Raw genomic sequence first — 23,794 nt, forward strand, 5'->3', positions numbered from 1 at the left:
CTCAGCACAACTCTGAGCAGCTTCAGAGCTTCTCTAAATGGCCTGTGGTCTCCAGAGCTGTAGTGGCAGCCATAATCACTGAGGCACAGCAATACATTGGCTATGCCCCCTTTTGTTCTGGGAAAATAAGCTTTACACTAAACACTGGGGGGTAGTGTAGAACTGGTGTAATGGTTCTACAGGACCCTGGAGGTTTTCTCTACATGGAAAAACTCATTTGGCCAATAAAGTTGAATTTACAGTCCCTCTGTGCCAGCAAAGCAGTACAAATGAGCCAGTGGGGCTATGAATCTGTCCTTCTGCCTCTTAGAGCAAGATTCTTCTGTTCTATTGTTACACACCCACATTATGGAAATATTTTTCATTAATATTCACTGAGCACCATCTACTTTGCTTATAAATCCAAACACAAGTCAAAAGCCATCTGTTTAATATAATTCAGCACTTACAGTTTTGTGTGATTATATCTGATCTGTTTGATCTACCATGTCAGCACTGTTTGTTAACTGTAATTTTATCTGATGTGGAAAATTCTATGATGCTTGCAAAAAGAAATCTACATATATATATGCATTCCATTACATTGTAAAATAACAATTACTGTATGCTATGTTTTATTTCCTTTCTACACACAACAGCTCACTTTCCTGGGGAGTTCTCTAAGTAAGGGGAAATACCGGAAAGGTATGTTTGATTAAACATACCACCATTTGTAAAACAAATCCTCATTGGTTTTTTTGTTTTTTTGCGGGGGAGGGTTAGCCATGGGAGTACAAGAACTATATTTAATCATCCGGCAGCTAAAATTTACAAGATTGCGATAAAGAAATCTTGGACACCACCAGGGTTACCTTGTGGGGTTTCCTCTGTATACTGCCCCCAGGAGCAAAGAATTTTGAAGCCCTTGAGGAGCCAGAGGACATGGTCTCCAAATTCTGTGGATCAGTACTAGGAAAGGAAGCTGTGACCCACAGCGTGCTACACCTTCCATGGTGATAGTTGAGAACTGCTCCCTCTCTGTTGCCATTGACTTCTCTGCCTGCATCTATGCCACCCCTTCCCCTCTCCAAGGGGGCTGCTGTCAGTGCAGGTTGGACAGTGTTAACTTCTATAAGCATATTTTCCCTGCTATCCTCCTGGGTCTGAGGGAAGCATACATAAATTCACTGTAGTCCACAACAAAACTCGTATTCATTTTAACGGTACAGGATCAGGCCATTTATGTCTGTAGATTATTTTTATTTTATAAGTCAGCACTGCCAGTCCTCAGACAGCACCTGAAATTGACAAAGGGAGGTCCTTCTCTGAGGCTTGCTACAGTGCAATCTATTGATCCCACTTGGTGGGATGAAAAAATCAGAAGTAAATGTTCTGTAATTTAAAATCTTGTAATTTATTTCCCCTGATTTGACATTTGTTGCATATAAACAGGAGCAGAAATGGAAACACAGAGCTCCAACTCTCAGCTACTGCCTACTGGTTTCTGATTCTTCATCCATGGAACGAAACACTGGAATGGCAAACATAAGGTTAGGATTTTAAATTAGGAATTAATGAAAATGCTTCTTACTTTGTTGCCTCCCCTTAATGTAGTTTCCATGGAAACAGGACTGGAAAGGCTGCCTGTAGCATATAGCTGGGAAGGAAATCTCTGCCTTGTCACTTTCAGCTCTGAGCCACCAGCTGAGCCAGTGATATTGTGAGATTTTTTCCCTATTGTTTTTAGCACCTTAAATGAGAACAATGATTTCTCACAGGGCAATTTAGCTAACAATCCCGATTTGGTCAGTTATGTTGATTACTCGTGCACTTGGCCTGTTTACATTCCTCTTTTTAATTTTTTACATTAGTTTGGTAGTGCCAGTAACGTATATTAGAACTATTGAATCACGACACCAGATTATTGAAAATGTCACTTGAGTTGAAGACATTCATTCCATGTCATTTTTAAGTAGCGGTGAGTGCGGTCTGAGCATATGGCAGCTATTTAGACACAACTCTGCCATTTGCTCACTTTTTGACGAATCACACTGGGCCTGGTGTTGAAAGGTGCTGAGCTCTTCCTACCTCCTTGTGCTCATCACTTCACAGACTCAGTCCCGAAGCCTCAGTTAACAATCATCTGTAAATCCTGCTGCGTGCAGAACTTTTTTGAGATGCTGAACATCCTCCCCACTGAGTTCAAATAAGAGTGTCCACACAAAGACTTGCACTGAAATAACTAAAAGTGGGAATTACAAATAACTTCGTTATTATGGTTCTAGTTTCCAGGGAGACAAGCCCTGCATTTCACTTTCAGGCTTTTAGAGTTGCAATGTCTGGGTTTCAAACACAGCAGTGGGTGATTCTTTGTTTAAATACACGTGTACCCACTGAGGTTTTAATTTAATTTGGGGAAATGTCACCAAAGTGTAGCTTGCCTTTAACCTGAATTTTGGGCCAAATCTGAGTTGACAGTCAGAGCCTGATGATTCCACAGTCCTGCCCAGACTCTGGGGATGCTGTGAAGTGGCTGACTTTTACAGTACTAATATTAACCATTATGGATAAAAACGGCATGCATCTGACTTCCTTCTGCTGGAATGGCTACCTTGTTGTTTCTATAACCATTGCTTAGTTTGTGCCAGGGTATAGCCCAGGCACCTCATACCCCAATGCCTCTGGGTTGCCATATCAGTTATGAAAGTAAACCATTGCTTCAGCCCTGGCACCTCTTTCAGTACAAATTAAGCACCGTCTATCACCCAACTCTTCCAGGGGCCTCTCACTCAATCCACCAGGGGGGCAAGGCCACTGGCTGCTTTTCATCTCCTCCCTACTCTGTCAGCTTGGGTGGCCCTGGGGCTCACTGCAGCGCACCAGGCCTCCTCTCTCCCCAGTGCAGCGAGGGAAACACCCCGGCCTGCGGCACAGGAAGACCAGGCTGCCACCGTGCGGTGTCAGTCACTACAGCGCCCCTGGCTCAGGCCCTGTTACTGCCCCGCCCCCACGCCTGCCAGGGGAAGCGCGAGACTCCACAGGCTTCCCTCTTCCCCTTTTCTCCCGGGGAGGAGGCGAGGAACTCCCTCCTCGCTCCGCTTTCCCGCGGAAGTTTGGCGGCGTGGGGCCGCCGTAGACGGGTGAGCTGCTGATTCCTGTCCGGGTGGATGCAGTTGCCATTGTGTGTGCGGGCGCCTCGAGCTCGTTCCGCGTGTCCCCGCGTCCCCCGCCCGGGCCTGGGCCGCCATGAGTGAGAAGGGGGAGCTGGACCTGACCGGGGCCAAGCAGAACACGGGCATGTGGCTGGTGAAGGTGAGAGGCCGCGCGGGCCCCGGGCCGGGCTAGCGACTCATCCTGCCCCCGCCCCCCGGCTTCTGCCCCGCGAGGGAGGCCCTGCCACGGGCTGGGGCGGCTCCTTCCCTCCCTGAGGCCGAGACCGGAGCTCGTCTGGAGAATACGCCGGGGCGGGGTCCCTGTGGGGGCGGCGGGGAGGGCGGGGAGATTCTTCTGGGGGCGGCAGCAATTCCCTGTTTCTGTTGCTCGGGGCGGGGGGCGGAGTGACTTTCCCACTCCCCTTGGCGGCCCCTACGGTCGCCGCAGGAAAGCAGAGGCTCGTGTGGTCTCCCTGGAGCTGCGGAGACCTCGCCTCGCGCGAGCCAATGCAGAGTCGGCGGGCAGGTCCCACGGCTGCTCACTGCTTTGCCCGGCCCCGTGCCCAGAGAGCTGCGAGACTCCGGCCCCTTCAGTGGCTGCACTTTGGAGCAACCTTGAAACTGACGAGTGGCATGTAACGGCCGCTCTGCTTTTGGCAAAGACAGTGAGCACTAGCAAGGCAAGGGGGAGAGGGAATGAAATAGCGGAATCGTCTCTCCATCCCAGTAGCATTCAGGAGACCGTGGCAGGAAGAAGAGAATGAAAATTCTCCTTTCCTGTAGCTGGGGTGAGGACTTCAGATTTATCAGACGCCCTTGGGCAGAGATGGATGAGGCTCACTAAGCAGTGTCAGCACCCTGCTAGGATTCACATCATACTTTATCTTCTAAGAACCTGGGGTTATAGCTGCACTTAGGATTTTCAAGATGACACAGTGGTAAAAAAAGCCAGTGGCTGGTTTATGCTATTGCCTCCATCACTGGCAGCACTGGTGCTAGAGCAGCAATAAAAGATTTCAGAAAATCCTCAATGTGAACAAGGTCAAGGGGTGGGCTTGTCACCAGGTCTTTGTACTTCCTCTTTAGTGTCAGTTTCTGACTAGTAGGTTTTATGAAGCCCTGTTGAAAATGAGTTGGTCCTATCTACGCTTACCAAGGAGTTTTCAAATCTGTTTGGGGAGATGAGGTGGTGAAAGGGGACCCAGTTTGATATTGGTTATCAGCAACAGAACTTTCCTAGGTGCATTCTCTATAATAAGAGGAGAATAAGGATAGCAAGAACCTTTTTAAAACATGATTTGTCACAGATAAGTGCTAACATGACTTAAAAATGACTTCCATGGCTGGTATTGACTAAGCCTATGGTCTTCGTAACATTGTACTTCCTTTCATATAGTGGGAGCCCACAACTCTGTAGTACCCCAGCATGGTTCAAACGTGTTTTGGTGTTGTAGTGAAGATGGTAGTGAACTGAACCTGGTAACTGCAAACAACTGCGCCTTTTTTAAGCCAACAAACTACAATAAGTTGGGCATTTTTACCACTGTGTTATCACAGGCTAGATGATACAATGGTAAAAACATGTAACTCCTGCCCATGTTACATTTTCTACCATTGCTGCAATACTTGTGAATTACAGCTATATAGTTTGCTAGTGTTGTAGAAGGGTTATGCATAGTTTTCCCCTACCCTCCTGGTTTAAAATCCAGTTCAGACCTGAAGGAGAGAGAGCAGACCTGCTTCAGGTCTGAACTGGATTTTTAAACCAGGGCAAACTTTTGTAAGTAGGTCCCCCAACATGTTAGGAATCTCTTTAAGATTTCTCTTTAAACAATAGAATGTTTTGTGTAGTGCTGCTTTACCACAACAGTTCACAACATGATTTCCCTGGCTAATGAAGACCAGGTATAACAATGTTGAAATTGTTAATTAATTTCTGGGGAAAAGACCTGTTGGAAAACAGTTCTGGCTAACCTGGTTTCACATTAGAATGTGTGGAGCTAATATAGAAAGTATCCCAGAGAGAGACAACTTAATAGGTAATAATAGCCCAGATATTACAGTGGTGGGTGCTTTAGGAATATATGCAATAAAGGTAAGTACAACTAAGGCTATGAGGTTTTAGAGTGCAAAAAATAGAAAAGTAGGTTGTGCTAATGAAGGAGTATTTTATTTGGAAATGGTATTGCTTTATGTCATCTCTTTTCCCACATGGTCATGTTACAAATTGTGAGGGAGAAGTGTTATCCCTATCTACATAGCCAAGAATAAAGATCATGTCTCTAGAATCTTAAGTATTTTATATATGTTTTGTTCAGATGCTATTAGTTCACTCATGGCCTCATGTCAGACCTTAACTGGGGAATCCCTTTTCCAAAATCTAAGTTAAAATTATTTGAATTCTGATTTTATTTATAGAAAAAGATTGCAATGTTTCTGTACACTATATTCAGGATTGTTAAAAGATTTTTGAAAACTGATCCTCCTAATTGTTCTTGCTAAAATTAAAAGAAATCCACCATAGTGGGTGTTTTATTGTGTAAGACATTTCCTGTCTTCCTATAGATTGCATAATCCCATCCAGTATACAACTACAGATTTAGCTGGGTGAAGTGAGGCTCTACACTTAATGGCATCTTTTTTGTTCTGTGTGTAACGTGACAACTTTTAAACATGTTGTATCAATTCCAAAATTTCAGAGAACGTTCTAGGCAGCAATAGGCAGAACCCTATTGAGGTTGGTGAAAATGTAAATCTGGAAAAGCTTGATTTCCACTGGTATAAGTGAGGGAAAATCAGGCCCACCAAGTGCCTGATTGGTGCTGCTGGCAGATAAATCTTACTGGTGCCCCCTGATACTGCCTATACATCACAGGCTGTGGCTTAATATTATTATTTAATATTTGTATTACCATAGCACTTAGGAGCCATAGTCATGGATCAGGATCCCATTGTGTTGGGTGCTTCTCTCTCTCATTGGGTGTGCAGCTCTGCCTACATAAGCAACAAAGTATGCAATCCTTTAGTTGTATATACTTTCTACAGTGGATATCAATGCAAATATGGAATGACTTTATTGTACTAGTAAAACCCTAGAAAGTTATTGCTACAAAGCTAAAAATAAAAGTGGATTTGCTGGAGCTTCTGATGCATTCTGAGTGTCAAAAGAAGAGCATAAAAAGAACATTGTACATGAACGCTTTTTTAGTGCATGGCCTTAGGGTTAGTAAAACTTGACTTCCTTTTTTGTTCCACAAGTCATTCAGATGTCCTGTTAAGTGTGAAGGCTGCAATGTGTAATCACCTCTTTTAGTCTCATTTAAGCCATACATCTTAGGTGATACTTGGTAGGCTTTGGAAGGTTTAGATATGGTCAGGTTTTGGTGCTGACTTACTCTCTTTGCCTTTCCTAGCAAAGAAATATTAATCTCTAGTGTATTTTGATTGTTGTTGTAAAGAAAGCAATATAAAAAAGATGGATTTTTTTTAAATAAAAAAAAAACAGTTATATCAAAGATTTTATTATCTGTTGCATAGTTACCTGAAATTTATCATTATTTAGGTCCCCAAGTACTTGTCACAACAATGGACTAAAGCTTCAGGAAGGGGTGAAGTAGGGAAGCTGAGGATTGCCAAGTAAGTAGTTCACCATATTTTTTTTGGTAGGAATTCTTAGAATTATTACAGAAGTAGAAAAAGTTATTTTTAGTATACAGTAGTATATTGCAGTGAAGTACTACTTATATTGCATAATATTTATTGCAAATACAAGTTGTTTTTTCTATGAAGCTTGAAATATAGCTCCCAGTGATTATCAGTGTACATTATAAACAGTATGAATACAAAAAATTATACTGGTGTGTGTAGATATATTTTAGAACACCATTTCTGATTTCATAGACCTCAGAAATAGGCACATCTAAATAGAGAATCTCCATCAATTTATTTATATGCTATTGTGTTGCTTCTATTTGCTCCTGCTGATTTTCCCATTTGTACTTGGGTTGCTCAGGAGTGAAGACAGGAACAAAGCTAGAATTTGAGGTTGCAGCTGTTATTAGAGGAGCTAGACCTGTGAAATTAGATTATGGAAACTAAAACATTAAATATTTTCTTTTACAGAAATCAAGGAAGAACAGAAGTAAGTAATTATCAAATCCAAAGGCTATAAATGTGTTATATTTTGAACTTTAGTGTTGCTTAAAGTATATTTCTTTGTAGTGTAAATTTCTCTTATAGTACTTGTAATAGAGCACTGGACTGGGAGTTGGGAGACCTGGGTGACTGGCTCTGTCACTGGCTTACTGCGTGACCTTGGGCAAGTCACTTATTGCTTTGTGCCTCAGTTTCCCCATCTGTAAAATGAGGATAATGATGCTAATATCCTTTATAAAGCGCTTTGAGATCGACTGATGAAAAGTGCTATATAAGAGCTAGGTATTAATATTAAGCAGAAAAAGTTGGAAACAAAGAAGTAAGAGTTCAGAAATATACCATATCATATTTGGTATTAATTCATTGGTTTTGTTAAATATAAAGTATTAGGGAGTTTGAGGGTCTTTTTCATCTGCAAAGGGAGCTGATTAATTTCTTTTATTAGCAATTGAATGAATAATAGCTTTACCAAGTATTTTACCTTTCATGTTAGATGAGAAGGTAGCAGCATGATTCAGTATACCCCAGAGCAAACCAATACATTGAATTGGAAGAGACTTAGCAAAAATTCAGCAGTGGGTAAAAGCTGAATTTACCATCTTAGAATCTGATCTAACTCTCACTGGAATACGTGGAGAGACTCCAGTTGTCTTTGGGGTTTGATCAGGCTCATAGTTGGCTGTAATATATGCTGCTGACACTTTTCAAAAGTGAAGTTAGCTGTGTGAAACATTTAAAATATCTACATTGAAAGGTATAACTATCTTAGGTTCTCAAACATTTTTAAAAATAATGAAATGCAATTAATTGTTCTCTGACATCAAGAGGAGATAATAAAAATCTGTTGAGTAAATTGTATAAATAATCCTATGTGAAAATGTTGAATAAAATATTTCAGAAGATTAGTATATTAAAAATTAGATCCCAGATGTATATTTGAAAAATTCAAAATTGTATTGTACTATTTCATTTTTCTTTCTCTTCCTGTTTCCTAAGCTCTAAAATCTATGTAGTTAAAAGGTCTATGTAGTAATTTTATGTTCATTGTGGGTGTTAGGTATCATTTACTTTGAATGAAGATCTTGCAAGTATCAATGATATTGGAGGAAAACCTGCTTCAGTCAGTGCACCCAGAGAACATCCTTTTCTTTTGCAAAGTGTGGGAGGACAGACGTTAACAGTGTTTACAGAAAGCTCAGCAGGTAAGTTAGAATGAAAATTATTTAATATAATTCCTGTCATGCATGTTTGCATAGATTCATAATCTCAGCATGATAGTTGGTTAAAAGGACACTATCAAATTGATAGGTCTAAAACAGGGTCGGCAACCTTTCAGAAGTGGGGTGCCGAGTCTTCATTTATTCACTCTAATTTAAGGTTTTGTGTGCCAGTAATACATTTTAACGTTTTTAGAAGGTCTCTTTCTATAAGTCTATAATATATAACTAAACTATTGTTGTATGTAAAATAAATAAGGTTTTTAAAATGTTTAAGAAGCTTCATTTAAAATTAAATTAAAATGCAGAGCCCCCCCGGACCGGTGGCCAGGACCCGGGCAGTGTGAGTGCCACTGAAAATCAGCTCGCGTGCCGCCATCGGCATGTGTGCCATAGGTTGCCTACCCCTGGTCTAAAATAAAGACCTTTCAGCTTTGTTTTATGGTCACATGCATGCACATAACACTTCATTCTAGTTGACTGTTTTTCTTCTTTTAATTGAGTAAGGGCTTGAAATGTCTCCAGAAAGGATTGTATTGTACATTCCAATATCAGCCTGCTGAACAGATCAGAGAGGAAGAATGTAGTACAGTACAAAACCTTTGGGTTTCATCACAACTTGTGCTTCTGATAGGATGACCCAGCAGAAAACTGCTGCTTTGTTCAACACTTATTTTGGAGGAAAGGATAGATTTGTCGGGAATCTAGCTACAGTTTGATGAAAAACAATTTTGAATTATGTTCATTTTTTTTCTATCATCATTCGTCAAACTTTCCAGTTGTTCACTTTGTCAGAAAGTGTAATAGTAATGTGGTATTTGGAGCGCATGAAAAATAACTGTATTTTTGTCTATTGGATTCAAATTCCTTGACCTACATTATGTGTAGGTCACTGATATTATAGTAGCAATACATGGTAAGTGTGGGGCATTTTCAGGATACCATGTTCTATGAGCATGTTAGGCCTACATTATATGATGGAAACATCAAAATTATGATAGTGCCCTCCCTTTCACTGCTCTCCTTCCTCTTGTGGAATAGTCAGTATATTTTCCCTTTGCTGGTTGGCTGTTCTGATACTAAATTAATGTTATCTAGTCCCCGAACTTTGTGTGCTGCAGATTTGTATATTGTAAATGTATGGCAGCATCATCGAAAATAAGGTGGGGGAAAAGAAAGGCTGGATGCCTTGAAAGCTTAGTAGAGGATATTTGGGGCTTCAGGCATCTTGGAATGTTTGGGAGTCCTCAACAGGCAAATAAAGTTTATGACGCTTTCCCTCCCCTTTTTGGGCAGGTTCAGAGGTGACTATACATTTGGATACGCTGGATTTTTGGATGGTTTGAATTCTTCATTTTCCACTCCTGCAAGACTGGCCAGGAACTAGCTGCCCCTGTTGCATCTTGCCCAAATAACTGTCACTATATTTTAGAGTGGATAAACACATTACCTGAATATGAATGCTCAACAATGGAATAGTTAACAGTGACATTTGAAGTGTAATAATTAGGCTTTAGACTTGACACCATATAAATATGCATGGGATCGTTCACGAGTCTCCGAGATACTGTTTTGTTTTTAAAAAAGGGTTAAGGGACAGACCTACTTATTGCGATGAACTGCTGGGTGATACAATATACCCCTGTATGGCACACATGTTTATGACTGCATTGTGTCTGTCATAAGGCAATGAAATGGAAAATTTAAATTTCCGCATTAGAGTGGGTAATTATATGAGAGTGATTCCTATTACACTTTCCATCTGCTATCTGACTAGGTGTATCCTAAAGAACTTCAAATGGATTAGACAATAAGGTGGGGTAAGAAAAAATACCAGGGGAAAATACTGATTCTCATTTTTAATGGAGAATAATGCGTAGAAAAGTTTTTTGAGCCACTTTCTCCTCTGATTTATGTCTTGTGCAGTCTTGGAGTGTAAGCCAGACCAGAACTTGGCATTAATGTTTTAGCTAAATCTGAGGAGTCTTTCAAGATAAAATAAATGATCATCAACTTTACTTCTTATGAAGCACTGCTTGTCGTAAATACACAATTCTGATCTCTCAGAATGGGTTATGCCCTTTTGAAACAGAAGGGAAGTCCACTAAATTGCTAAATATTCTAAGTTTTACAGTCTAAGTTAATATAAAGTGCATAGTTAGCAGCAGAGTGGGTGGGTTCCTTTAAGTGATTAGTATGCTAAGTCAATATAATAGATAATGTAATTAGATAAAACCAAATTCAATTGCTAGATGAATTGTGCTTCTGTTAGCAAAGATAGCATGGTACACAGAAAACTGATTTACATTGTATACAGAAAGGTTGGTAGAATGGTTTAGTTTTCTGTAAATTGGAAACTAAATTCATATATTCAGTTGGTGAAATCAAATGTATTTTTGTTTCATTCAGTTGTCAACACTGGTATTTTTTTCTGATGTGATCTCGCCTAGGTACTTTAGATCATAATTGCTTTATCATGCATTGTTTCTGAGTTGGAAAAAGTTACTCAATTTCCTACTTGTTCTTTAAGAGAAAAAAGTTCTGCAAACAAGGGAAGGAATCTATATCTCTATGCCTTTTTGTTTAGGGGCAGTGGGAAGTCCTCAACTTCAATTTTAAGAGCCAAGTTGATTAATAAACTAAAAGCAGCAGCAACCACTATAGTTAAAGTTGTAAAATGGTTAATGTTCTGACCCCGTTTTTCAGTCTCTTACAACTTGCTGTAATTTTTCAAGCTTGGTCTGTGCTTTATGATGAATATTTGTTCAAACTTCTCAAAATAAGATTAAACTGTTTTTGCTTATAAGTGTGGGGGGGGGGAATCCTTGTTACTGGAAAAGTAAAAGAGAATCATTGCAACCCTGTCTTGTACAATTGTAGTATCAAAATGGCGTGGGATATTAAACTGAAATTTGGCATGGAAATAGCTACTATTGAGAGTGCACCTTTGGGTGTTCTGCTGGGAAAGGTAGTTTTGATTTAACCAAATTACAAGCCTTTGAAAATCGTCTTTGTGTATGATGCAAAGAATATCTTGTGACTTTTTTTTTAAACACACTCTAGCAATATTCTGAGTAAAGCTGGCTGCATTGTGTATTCATGTATGGCTAACTTAGAATTACATTTTTTTCTACAACCCAAGCTAGCATCTTTTAGTTGTGTATTCATCTGTGTATGCCATATGAACTGAATCCATGAAAATCATTTATGTGAAACTTACAGTTACATCCTGATTCTGTAAAGTCTTAACCTGTGTAACTCTACTTATATGAGTAGTCCACTGAAAGAAGCACTGTGACACATCATTCCACTTCAGTCTATATATGCTACCACCACTAGGATCATCTTTGATGCTCCTCGGGTGATGTGGTCAGAATCTAAATGTGAATACTTCTGTCTTCTATACCACATCAGGCTCAAGCTTCTTGCAATAGCCTTCAAAGCCCTAAATAGCCTTGACCTATATCTTATGACGTGCCCCCCGCCCCCCCGTGATGTCTGCATTGATGCACAATTTGTCCATTTCCCCCTACAACAATCTGTGCTTTTTCCATGGTACTCTCTATGCATGCAATGCAGTTTTCTGGGTTGGTTTGTAAAGTCACTAATATCTCATTTAAATCCTTCCTGCAGATCTACTTTTCCCACAATGCCTATTTCATTATTTATCTTATGTATGAATTGCTAATTTATTGGAAGAGAGTGGCCTAAAGACACTGGAGCTGAATCTAGAAATTACTATGACAAAAGATGTAGATTGAATTGTGGAGGGAGGAAAGGAGGGTAAGGGGTAAGGAATTTATTGCCTTGTTTAATTTGAAAACAAATGTAAGTAGCAAGACGTACCTATCATCAGCCATATTACTTTGCTTGGGTATTGTTTCCCCCCTACACAGTTTCTTTCATTGTCTTCTTAGTATGTTGGATGCTCTTTGGAGCATGGAACTCTATTTCCTCTATGTTTGGACAGTAGCTAGTGCATGTCATAGAATCATAGGAATGTAGGGCTGAAAGGGACCTCAAGAAGTCGTCATATCCAGTCCCCTTTGCTGAGGCAGGACCTTGACAGGTGTTTGTCCAACCTTTTCTTTAAAATGTCCAGTAATGGAGATTCCACTCCTTTAGCGGTCTAGTCCAGTGGTTAACTACCCTTATAGTTAGAAAGCTTTTCCTAATATCTAACCTAAATCTCCCTTGCTGCAGATTAAGCCCATTAGTTGTCCAATCTTCACTGGACATGGAGAACAATTGATCACTGTCCTCTTTATAACAGCCTGGAAAGTATTTGAAGACTGTCATCAGGACCGCTCATCAGGATGTTAGTCTTTTCTCAAGACTAAACATGCTCAGGTTTTTTTTTAATCTTTCCCTGTAGGTCAGGTTTTCTAAACCTTTTATATTTTTGTTGTTCTCCTTTTAACTCTCCCCAGTTTGTCCACATCTTTCTTAAGGTTTTGGCACCCAAAACTAGACACAGTACTCCAGCTGAGGCCTCACCAGTGCCAGATAGAATGGGACAGTTGCCTCCCATATCTTACATTTGACACTCCCATTAATACACCCCAGAATCATATTGGCCTTTTTCACAACTGGGACTTTTTGGGCATTGCTGAAGTTGTGGGGTATGTCTACACTGGGACAAGGGATGTAATTTGCAATTTGTGTAGACTACTCACACTAGCTTTAATTTAGCTAGCTCATATTAAATAGCATTGAAAGCGCAGTGGCGTGGGCGGCTCAAGTGAATATGTACCTACGGGGTTAGGTGGGCTTAGCAGCCCAAGCAGAAGTCCACATTACCACTTCCTCGCTACTATTTTTAGAGAGCTAGCTAGATTAAAGCCAGCACTGGTATGTCTACAAGAGTAGACATAATCACACCCCGAGCTGCAGTGTAGATGTACCCTTCACAGTTACAATTTTCATCTGCTTTAAGGTTTGTCTGTATCCAGAAGGATTTTAATGATACAAGTCCTGATCATGCTTCTATTGACTTCAGTGGGACCTAACAGCATGTCTGTCTGACTAACACTGCTTAGTGAAGAAATAACATAAAAAATATGTGATATGCATTATGTTGGAGCCTGCAGGTGAGAACCCAGTTGTCAAAGGCACTGTATAGATTTATAGGAAGATATCCCCTGCCCCAGTGAGTTTATACAAACTTAGTTTAAGAGGCAACAAATGGGTGAATTATGTGAGCATTCATAAACTGAAATTGTGCCTCTCACTAAGCCCAGACCATTTAAAATGCTCATGTGTGGATTTTTTGTTACAGGACTGTTATAAGTTGTGTGATGATATACAGTGAAGCCAAAAATGTGCTTGTTGGAATTACTATTATATATGTAGGGTATTAGCATGGCCCCAATTTAACGATAAATTCCTTTATTAAATCCAAAGGCTGTATGGTATTTATACAGTTGCTCTGAACACGCCTAAATAATAAGCAGTTTACTATCTCCAAATGGTAACAAAACACTTATAAGTATTTGATTAAGATACTTACAAATGGGGAAAACCCAGGGGTGCTTAAACCCATATTGGTCAGTTCCAACTTGGGCAGGCAGGTATGAACCCTTTATGAGTTTACTTTTTTATACCCTTTAACAAACAAGTGGTGTCATTGCCAATTATTAGACCCTAGCTAAGGCCTGATGAAGGAGTTTCTTATACAGCCAATTATTTACTGCTCCTGGTACCCAATTAACTATATTTATTTCTGTTACTTTAGCTATTTTGAAGGTTCATTACAAGTTTAACACAACAGCTTTTCTTTCTCATGACTTCTTTGGTTGCATGCCGTGAGTCTATTGCTCAGTTCCAGCTATTAATCCCAACTCAATTTAAAACCAGGGTTCATCCAAATCTAATGTGGGCCTACATTCCTTCCATGCTTTTTTTTTGTTATACTTTAATTTTATTTTTATTAAGTTTAAAAATCAAGTACAGTAACTCCTCACTTAAAGTAGTCCTGGTTAACGTTGTTATGTTGCTGATCGATTAGAGAACATGCTCGTTGCAGCTAGCTGGTGGGGGCTTGGAACTAGGGTGGACCAGCAGCCCCCTATCAGCTCCCCGCTCCCCTAAGTTCCTTTTGCGGCAGCTACCCAGCAGGCTATCAATTGCCGGCAGTTCAGCTGTGCCTCCCCACACTGCCATGTGCTGCTCCTGCCCTCTGCTTTTGAGCTGCTCCCAGGAGCCTCCTGCTTGTTGTGCGGAGGGAGAGGGGGGCTAATGTCAGGGTGTCCCCCTGCTCCTGCCCCTCGCTTACCCCATTTCCATAGAGCCGGGGTGGGACACAACAGGGCTCAGGACAGACGGAGCTTGCTCGGAGCAGCTGCAGGCTCAATTTGCTGATCTACTTAAAAAGGCAGTGTACTTAGAGTGTGGTCTAAGAGTAACTCCTTGCTTAACGTTGTAGTTACGTTCCTGAAAAATGCGACTTTAAGCAAAACGATGTTAAGCAAATCCAATTTCCCCATAAGAATTAATGTAAACGGGGGGGGTGGGGTGGGGAGGGGTTTAGGTTCCAGGGAAATTTTTTTCACCAGACAAAAAACTATATATTTTATAGATATACACACTGTATACGTTTTAAACAAACAATTTAATACTGTTCACAGCTATGATGATTGTGAAGCTTGGTTGAAGTGGTGAAATTAGAGGGTGGAAGAGGAAGGGATATTTCCCAGGGAATGCCTTGCTGCTAAATGATGAACTTAAATGAGACTTTTATTAGACAGAAAGAAAATGGAGAAGGACAGGAAAGAGAAGAAGTAAGGTGGGAAAGGAAAAGATGGGAAGGGGTAGGGGACACACAGAAAGTCTCACATCCCAGGTGGTGGTTGGGATACATCTGGAGCCAGTGGAAGTCGAAACGTCATCTGGGTCCCTCTCTTGGTCTGGTTTGGTTAGGGCATCTCTCAGGATTAGGATGGCAAATGCCCAGTGGTGTCATGATGGATCCCAATGTCCCAGGAGGTGGTGGGGGTGGCAGCGATAATGGTGACGCTTGCTCCTCTTTTTATTTCTTTTTCTTTTCAGTCAGCAATAGTTGCACTTGTACTTGCTTTCACCCAAAATCTTTTTTTTAGGGACCCCAAAAGGGGATGATGGGTACAATAGCCCATCCCCTCATTATTTTATTCACCAGGTAAGCCTAATTTCCATCATGCTAATTTTGTTCTGTTAATTTCTGACCCCACACTTCACTTGTTTACCAAACATGATTTTAATGCAGTCTTAAATTAATATCAGTTGGTCTTTTTGTTTGTCCTAATTCGGGCTTTCTCCCTTTTGCACCTTTTCATTGTTATAGGTTATTGTAACACTTCATAAACTTTTATCAACTTCCCTTGGTGATGCTCACAGGCGGGGTAAGCCCACCAGGCGCCAATTATCACTACATCTCCTTACCTCCATGGAATGTGTTGATGAGCTCACTCCTGTTTCTGTTTTAAAAATGTCTGTCACAAACTGCACTACAATTAACAAGAATGCTGGTAGAAGTGCCAATCTGAGCAGGTGGCCCAAAGACAAAATTGACCTGGAAATCATTCTTCCATTTTAAATGCTCCTTCTGAGTCCAGGTTTAGACATTAGTAAAACAATGTGGGTGAAATGCATTTGTTCTGTAGATAAATGGAGTACTTCATTTTCCAGTGCTTTCAAGTCAACACCTTTCCTAAACACTGTACTAGTTTTAAAACAAAATGAAACAAAAAACTTCATAAAAACCCAATTGATTAAATGTACAGTACTTCCTCTTTCTTTTAGCCCAAAGATATTTTCTTATTTCTCCCCCCTCTTCCTGTGGACCTCAGGAAAGTGACCATCCTTTCTGGCTGAGAAAGGAGGGATGAATATAGCTGCCTCTGAAGTCTGCCATTGCTGCTCTTAACAGTAGCTAGAGAGAGGTTGCTATACAGATTTAAGGCACTTCAGCCACTACTTCACCTTGTTCTTTCTCTGTGGACCTCCCTGAACGGGTAAGGGATCAAGCTTGAGGCATAATAGATGATCCTCCACATAGTATCATGTTGCATAACTCCAGGACTACTGAGAGAGCCTCCAGTTCTCGTTCTTGTCATGATAAAGATGGTTACTTACTATTTGTTAAAATCTGGAAGGTGAAAAAAAGCAAACCCACTTTGGTTCTTGATTCAGACAGTGTGCCCATACATAAGTCTGCTTACTGATCATACTTATGTATCCATATAGGTTGTATGCAATGGGAGTTAGTTGTCTAAATCCTTGTGACGATCCCACTAGGTGCCTATCTGCATCTTGAGGCACTGAAATACCTTTAAAAATCTATCTCATTCTACCTGTATGCTTCCTAAAAGCATATTAGGCTTTGTGTGTTGATGCATTTCTGCATTCCTTCCCTGTCCCCATCGGTTTAGTTTTGCACACATTGTATATTATAAAACAGTTCTGTGGAACTATATGAAGCATTGTACTTCATTCCAAAACACCAGGTACAAAATGCCAAACTAATTTGCTGTATTGTCCAACTACAAAATAACAATTGAAATACACCTCTACCCCGATATAACGCTACCCGATATAACATGAATTCGGATATAACGCTGTAAAGCAGTGCTCCGGGGGGGCGGGGCTGCGCACTCCGGTGGATCAAAGCAAGTTCAATATAATGCGGTTTCACCTATAACGCAGTAAGATTTTTTTGGCTCCCAAGGACAGCGTTATATCTGGGTAGAGGAGTATCTATTTAGTGTAGGTTGATAGCTGATACCCACCTCTCAGAAATGTTACTTGGCTGGTTTGGCTTATGCAGCCTTTTTTGGTAAGGATACTAGTGTATGTTATCTGCAATGTGTATGTATCCTATTGCTCGGTAAAACACTAATGCCTGGGTAATGTTCCTGAAGATCAGTTTACGAAAGCTATGTAACTGGAAGGTGTGGTTTCTATGATTGTTGCACGGGGAACCCAGAACACAATTGTTTCTCTTGCTGTCTAGGCTGATTTTTGGTCTTATTTTTGCAATAAATATGAACTACATCCTGTTCCATAAACATCACCATATGTGCATCACCAGTTGCTATGCAACAATGCTATTTGTGCTTCCAGTCATTTTGTCTTATCTTTGTCATCAGTTATCATAGTTGTAATTTTTTTGGGGTGGGGAGGGGATGTTTTTGGAGGTGTTTGCATATATTCCAATATGCTACACTGAGCAAAATGAGGGTGTTTTTTTAATATATGGGTAAGGTTTCTCTTTCAGACTGGACATGTTTGATTAAAATTGTCATTTCTGAGCTTTCTACTGGCAGCCACCATGGGACTAGAAAGTAGCATTATTTGACCGTTTCAATCCTGGATCAAAAATTGGAGGGTGATTATGTTAAATATTTAGCAGTACACTTTCTTTTCTGAATGTGACTATAAATCAGTTCCCATCCTATTTTAGTAGCCCCTTACATCATTTTGTGACAGCAGGTAGCTCAGAAATGCTGACTGTAAATTTTAACATTACTTTCAATGGATGATGAAAAGTGCTTTTCTTACTATGTTAGATCTTGGGTAGAACTGCTTGGAAAAATGTGCTACTTGTGTGATTCAGAACAGCAGGATCCGGCCCAACATATGGGATATGTGTAGATTTTAACTATGGGCCAATTGAAACCTAGTATAAGGTGGATAATTCCAGTAAATTGGGTGGAGTTGGTCCCGCTTACGTGGAATTTTGAGTTTGGCTCCATAGGTCCTGGACTTTCTCTTTCTAATGACTTGTTCCTAGATGCAAGTTAAATGCTGCTGCTTCTTTTTTTTTTTTTTTTTTTTACTCTAAACTTACTATATGTCATAGATCAAGCTGCCACATTGAGTTACAAAATGTGGTGTTAATGTTTCTTTTTAAAAGTGGGTGGAAAAATCTAGGAAATAACCAAATTCTTAAAACTAAAGCTGTCTAGTTACTTATATGGCTCAGTGTGGTTTCTGAACACCTATTAGTAATTTCTACCTTCTAATCTTATGTAAGAAATTGTTTCTGTTGAACAGTCATAGTATAGAGAATTCCAACATAAACAGCACAGAAAATAACTATATTATCTATCTCTCTCCAAGAGGCATTCAGTGTTCGATGGACTGATTATGTGTACTATCATGACCTACATCCCTTAACAAAAATGCAGCTGCTAATATCATCCATGCCAGTTTTTTCTGAGTGATACTCCTCTCTTCGAGACTTTCCAGTGCATCAATTTCAAGCTTTTTGTGATTGCATTCAAAGCTTCAGGTAATTCTGTCCCTCCCTCTTCATCTGCCCATGTCTCTTAATATGTCGTACTCACTGTCTCTCCACCCTCATAACTACTTAATTTTCTTTTTCCACAACTGACTTAGTCTCTTTTTCCATACTAATTCCCACGTGGAAAACCCTTTCTGAGCTGGCATGCAGAGCCACTACTGCAGAATTAGATTCTTCACATGCAGTTGTGTACCAACCAGTATTAATATTCACAGTTTGTACTTAGGGTTTGTTGTTACCAGTTGACATCTTTGAAACCTCAGACGTACCAGCCATTTTAAGAATTTTGGAGAAAAGATTTTACTTATAGAAAGTGATTACAGTCCTAGAAAAATGTTTCTCCCCTCCTTCAAGCAATGCTGCTAACATCACTATAATCACTTTTTTTTGTTTTCTATAAATTCCTCAGTTTTCAAGATTTTTAGCATCTTGTGTTGTTATTTCAAACCACAGTAAGGCTAAATTATGGTCTATGAGTTTTCAGCTCAGTTGTTGTTGTTGAACAAAATAACTTCTGCCACATTATTGAAAGCTGCTGTTTTTCTTGATATCTGTCCAACCCCCTCAGAGGGCAGGACACTCCCCAGGGCTTCCACCCAGGATAAAATGAAATATGAAATTTCTGAAAAATAAAACGAAAAGTTATAAAAAAGAGGAAGATAGAGCCCCAGAAAATTATATCCTTCCTGCTCCTGCCACCCTTTCCAGTTGTCTGTACTCTTGTGATTCTAGCACTTAGTCACACATTCTGTTGTCCAAGATACCTCTGAGGTCTCATTTAATACCTCTTTGTTACTTTATGTACTTTAATTTTTTACGGACTGACTGTGGAGCTATAGCAGCAGGAGGAGAAAACCCATTGACAGCCACATGATCAAAAGAAGTAGAAGCAACAGTAGCCTTTTAGATCTATCTCGTTAATGCAGATTCCAAAATATTTGCAAAGATCATAAAGAAGCTGCATTCTATTATCAGAAAACCAAAAATACTACTCCAACTGACTTCTTTACAGACTGCATTTTGATGGATGATACCAGCCCTTCACTCACTTTGGGCAAATCTCTCTGCCTCAGCTTCTCCATCTGTAAAATGGGGATGGTGTTTGCTCACCCTTCCTAATGGGTGTGGTGAAGATTAACAGATGTTTATTAGTTGATTGAGTGTGGCTGACTAAGCTATTTCATTTCACTTTTGTTGTTTTAACTAGAATGTCCTGAGCCTTGGATAAGCAACCTTTTCAATTCTTGTATAAATCCAAATAAGGCATGTTGAGGATATGAAGTGCAAAATAAATTTTAGGTGGTGAAAGTTGATTCACTGTGTGGGGAATGGGGTTGGCAACATGTCTACTGTAGTAACTTTAAAGATTATATAGCCACCTTGATGTATGAGAGGTTCCCAGAATGTTGGGCAATAGGATTTGGCTTTTTTACTCCTACATCAATGAGACTGAACAAATCTGCAGTGATAAAATATGCTTAGTAACTAGGCAGAAGAGGTACTTCCTCCAAGTGTCTGAAGTTAGTACTGAAAGAGAGGGAAGGCCCAAAAATGTTTATGAAAACATATGGGCTACATATAATAAACAAATTGCCTAATTATGAGGAAGGGGCTGAATATTTTTCTAAGACTGGAATTCTAGTTTTATATCTGCTATTGAGGACATATTCTGTGGCTAAGTAAAAGCAAACTGACTCGTCCCATTTGTAGAACTTGATAACTTTATCTAGAATCTAAAGAACGATGTGAACTGCCTAAGCGTGTTGCCTTTTTATGCAGTAGTCTTAGCTCAGGGGTGGGCAAACTATGGTCCTCAGGGCCCTTTGGATCCGGGCTCGCGGGATTGCCCCCTGTGATGCCGTGGGCCCCGTGCCGCTCTCAGAAGTGGCCGGCAACACGTCCCTGGGCTCCGTGTGTTTCCCTTGCCTCCAGGCACCGCCCCCCACAGCTCCCATTGGCCAGGAACGGGGAACCGCGGCCAGTGGGAGATTCGGGGGAGGTACCTGGAGGTGCGGCAAGGGCAGCGCATGCGGAGCCCTCCGCCTGCCCTCCCTCCCCCAGGGGCCGCAGCGCTTCCGAGAGCAGCGCAGGGACAGGGCAGGCATGCAGGGAGCCCCCTTGTACACCCTGCACCCCTCCTTACCCCAACCCCCTGCCCTGAGCTCCCTCCTGCACCCCAACACCCTTCCCTGAGCCCCCTCATATACCCCGCACCCCTCCTCTGCCCCAATCCCTTGCCCTGAGCCCCTTCCTGCACACCGCACCCCCTCCCACACCCTGCACTCCCTCCCTCCCTCACCCCAACCCCCTGTCCCGGCCCTGCATACAATTTCCCCACCCAGATGTGGCCCTCGGCCCAAAAAGTTTGCCCACCACGTCTTAGCTGAATAACAAACCTTACATTGCTCAAATGCTGAGAAATGACCTGTGGTAGAGCTTACTTGAAGACTTTAGGAGTATATAGACTCTGGAATTACGAAATAGCTTTCTATAATGATCAAGGCTTTAAGAAAATTGGAGGCCATAATTTTGTTGTAGTAACTGCAACTTTTTATAGTTGCTGTAGATTTGACTGGCATTGTGACCCTTTGCACCAAGTCACAAAGCCACTCACTCATATTTGGCCTGTTTGCCCCTCCATTGTGTTTGCCTTCCAGAGCCAGGTGAGGGACACAGTGTTCTGTGCTGCTCTACTGCCTTGGAAGGGAGGCTGCATGGCTTGGAAGAAGGTGCTGGAGCGTGTATGTGATCGTGCTCCATCTGGGGTTCCCTGGGGGAGAGGGGGCATGTCTTCATTCCTTGTCAGGAAAAGGGTTAAGAGGAAGCCTGAGACTTAACCCCCATGGGAGTGTCGTCTTGTGAGTGTCCCCATGCTGATGTCTCCGTGCACTAAAACCACAACTTAAGTGTCTGCAGCTTGTGAACCAAAAAATCATGACTCTTATAACCTTAATAATGACTTTTCCCTTATTTTATAACCTAGTTAGGGATAGATTATCTCTTATAGTTTGTCCATTTGAGACTTCAGTAAGGCTCGTACATTGTTGTGCTTACAGAATTTTGTGGAAATAAATTACCTGTACAACCAAATTGGGATACTGTTTACTTTAATGTTTGGGTAATACCGTACAACGTATGTATGACAAGTATAACATGTTAAAGGGGCATCTGAACAGGAAAAGACATGTTATATTATTCCTACAGGAATAAAATGCCAGTGTATTTGAATGTTGCCAGGAATCTGCACTAATTTTGGGGATGCTGTAGGGCAAGAAAGCTATAATATATCCTCTATGTGTAGATATATGTGATAGTTGATTTTGTTCTCTCATTGAGCAAATAGTACCCTCTATCATGAACCCTCGAGAGGCAGTGCCTAGAAGGAGATTTTTGTGAGAGACTTCATTTTTTTCTAATGCATTTAGCCTGTCAGTCCTCACAGGCAGAAAATGAGGAAACAAACTGAACTTAAAAATAAATAAATAAATAAAAAATACTCACTGAACTACAGTGATAACCCACTCTAGGATCTAAGTAAATAATCTGTAATGGTCGCTTTGGCAAGTCTGTTGAATTGAGTAGCTAAGGACAAATATCTCCTATTGGTGTGACACCGTATCAAAAGGAGGAAATACTGGTTTTATTCCCAATCCTGGAAAACATTTAGGAGAGGTGGAGGCAGGGAGAAAGAATTCAGTTTAATTTTAAGTTGTCATACTTCTGTGTAGAAATATATCTTTACAGAATTCTGTAGCTGTTTAGGGTTCAATTCAGTCAAATATATCCACTGTCTTCCATCTCTTGCAAGGTTGTGTATCTGTAGTTTGTGCCATGCAGACCTTAGTATAGGGCAGGGGTGGGCAAACTTTTTGGCCCAAGGGCCACATTGGGGTTGCAAAACTGTATGGAGGGCCAGGTAGGGAAGGCTGTGCCTCCCCAAACAACCTGGCCCCTGCCCCCATCCGACCCCTCCCACTTCCCACCCCCTGACTGCCCCCCTCAGAACCCCTGACCCATCTAACCCACCCTGTTCCTTGTCCCCTAACCACCCCCTCCCGGGACCCCCTGCCCCCTGACTGCCCCCCTCAGAACCCCTGACCCATCCAACCCACCCTGTTCCTTGTCCCCTAACCACCCCCTCCCGGGACCCCCTGCCCCCTGACTGCCCCCCTCAGAACCCCTGACCCATCCAACCCCCCCTGCTCCTTGTCCCCTAACCGCCCCCAGGACCCCACACCCTATCCAACCCCCCTGCTCCCAGTCCCCTGACTGCTCTGATCCCATCCACACCCCCGCCCCCTGACTGCCCCCCGGGACCCCCTGTCCCTTATCCAACCCCCCTGCCCCGGCCCCCTTACCATGCCGCTCAGAGCAGCATGTCTGGCAGCTGTGCCGCCTGCTCGGCAGGAGTGCGCAACCCCGCTGCCCAGAGCGCTGCCCACGCAGTGGCGTGGCTGTGGGGAAGGGGGGGACAGCGGGGAAGTGGAGACAGTGGGGGCTAGCCTCCCCGGCCAGGAGCTCAAGGGCCGGGCAGGACAGGCCTATGGGCCGGATGTGTCCTGCGGGCCGTAGTTTGCCCACCTCCGGTATAGGGGATAGGATGCTTGTAAGTTTCAGCAAGTTACTTCATCACTCTGTTTCCCCCCCGCCCCTTCTGTCCTGTCTATTTTATTATAAGTGCCTTGGAGCAGGGACTCTGTGTATATACAGTGCCTAGCACAAAGGGGCTCTAGTCTCATTTGGGGGCTGTTTAGGACTACAGTTATAGAAACAATAATAGTCAAATGGTAAATCAGACAGCTGTGGAAGTAAGGTTACAGAAACACATTCTTATTTTGTATACTAAGCTGCAAGATAGCTGTAGAATAGACTGTTTGAGAGGTGATCATCTCATGCTAATTAACGATCACTACCCATATTCTGGAAATTCTTATACTCTCCATCTGAAACCAGGATATATATCTAACAGACTATAGAGACTTAACCTGGTTCAACTGTATCCAGTCTTC

At 41.6% G+C, this 23,794-nt stretch overlaps 1 protein-coding gene across 1 annotated transcript in view; it reads left to right on the top strand.

Annotated features, from left to right (window-relative positions):
* The first annotated feature begins 3,003 nt into the window (after positions 1 to 3,003).
* The window catches only part of GTF2F2 (general transcription factor IIF subunit 2), a 134,058-nt gene continuing 113,267 nt past the window's right edge, over positions 3,004 to 23,794 (top strand). Inside the window, exons 1-4 of the mRNA XM_065411409.1 lie at positions 3,004 to 3,291; positions 6,694 to 6,767; positions 7,254 to 7,272; positions 8,344 to 8,488. Coding sequence (XP_065267481.1) covers positions 3,226 to 3,291; positions 6,694 to 6,767; positions 7,254 to 7,272; positions 8,344 to 8,488 — 304 coding nt within the window. The 5' untranslated portion in view covers positions 3,004 to 3,225. The remainder of the gene's footprint in view (positions 3,292 to 6,693; positions 6,768 to 7,253; positions 7,273 to 8,343; positions 8,489 to 23,794) is intronic.

The sequence above is a fragment of the Emys orbicularis genome, chromosome 1, assembly GCF_028017835.1.
Source record: "Emys orbicularis isolate rEmyOrb1 chromosome 1, rEmyOrb1.hap1, whole genome shotgun sequence".
Classification (NCBI taxonomy): domain Eukaryota; kingdom Metazoa; phylum Chordata; order Testudines; family Emydidae; genus Emys; species Emys orbicularis.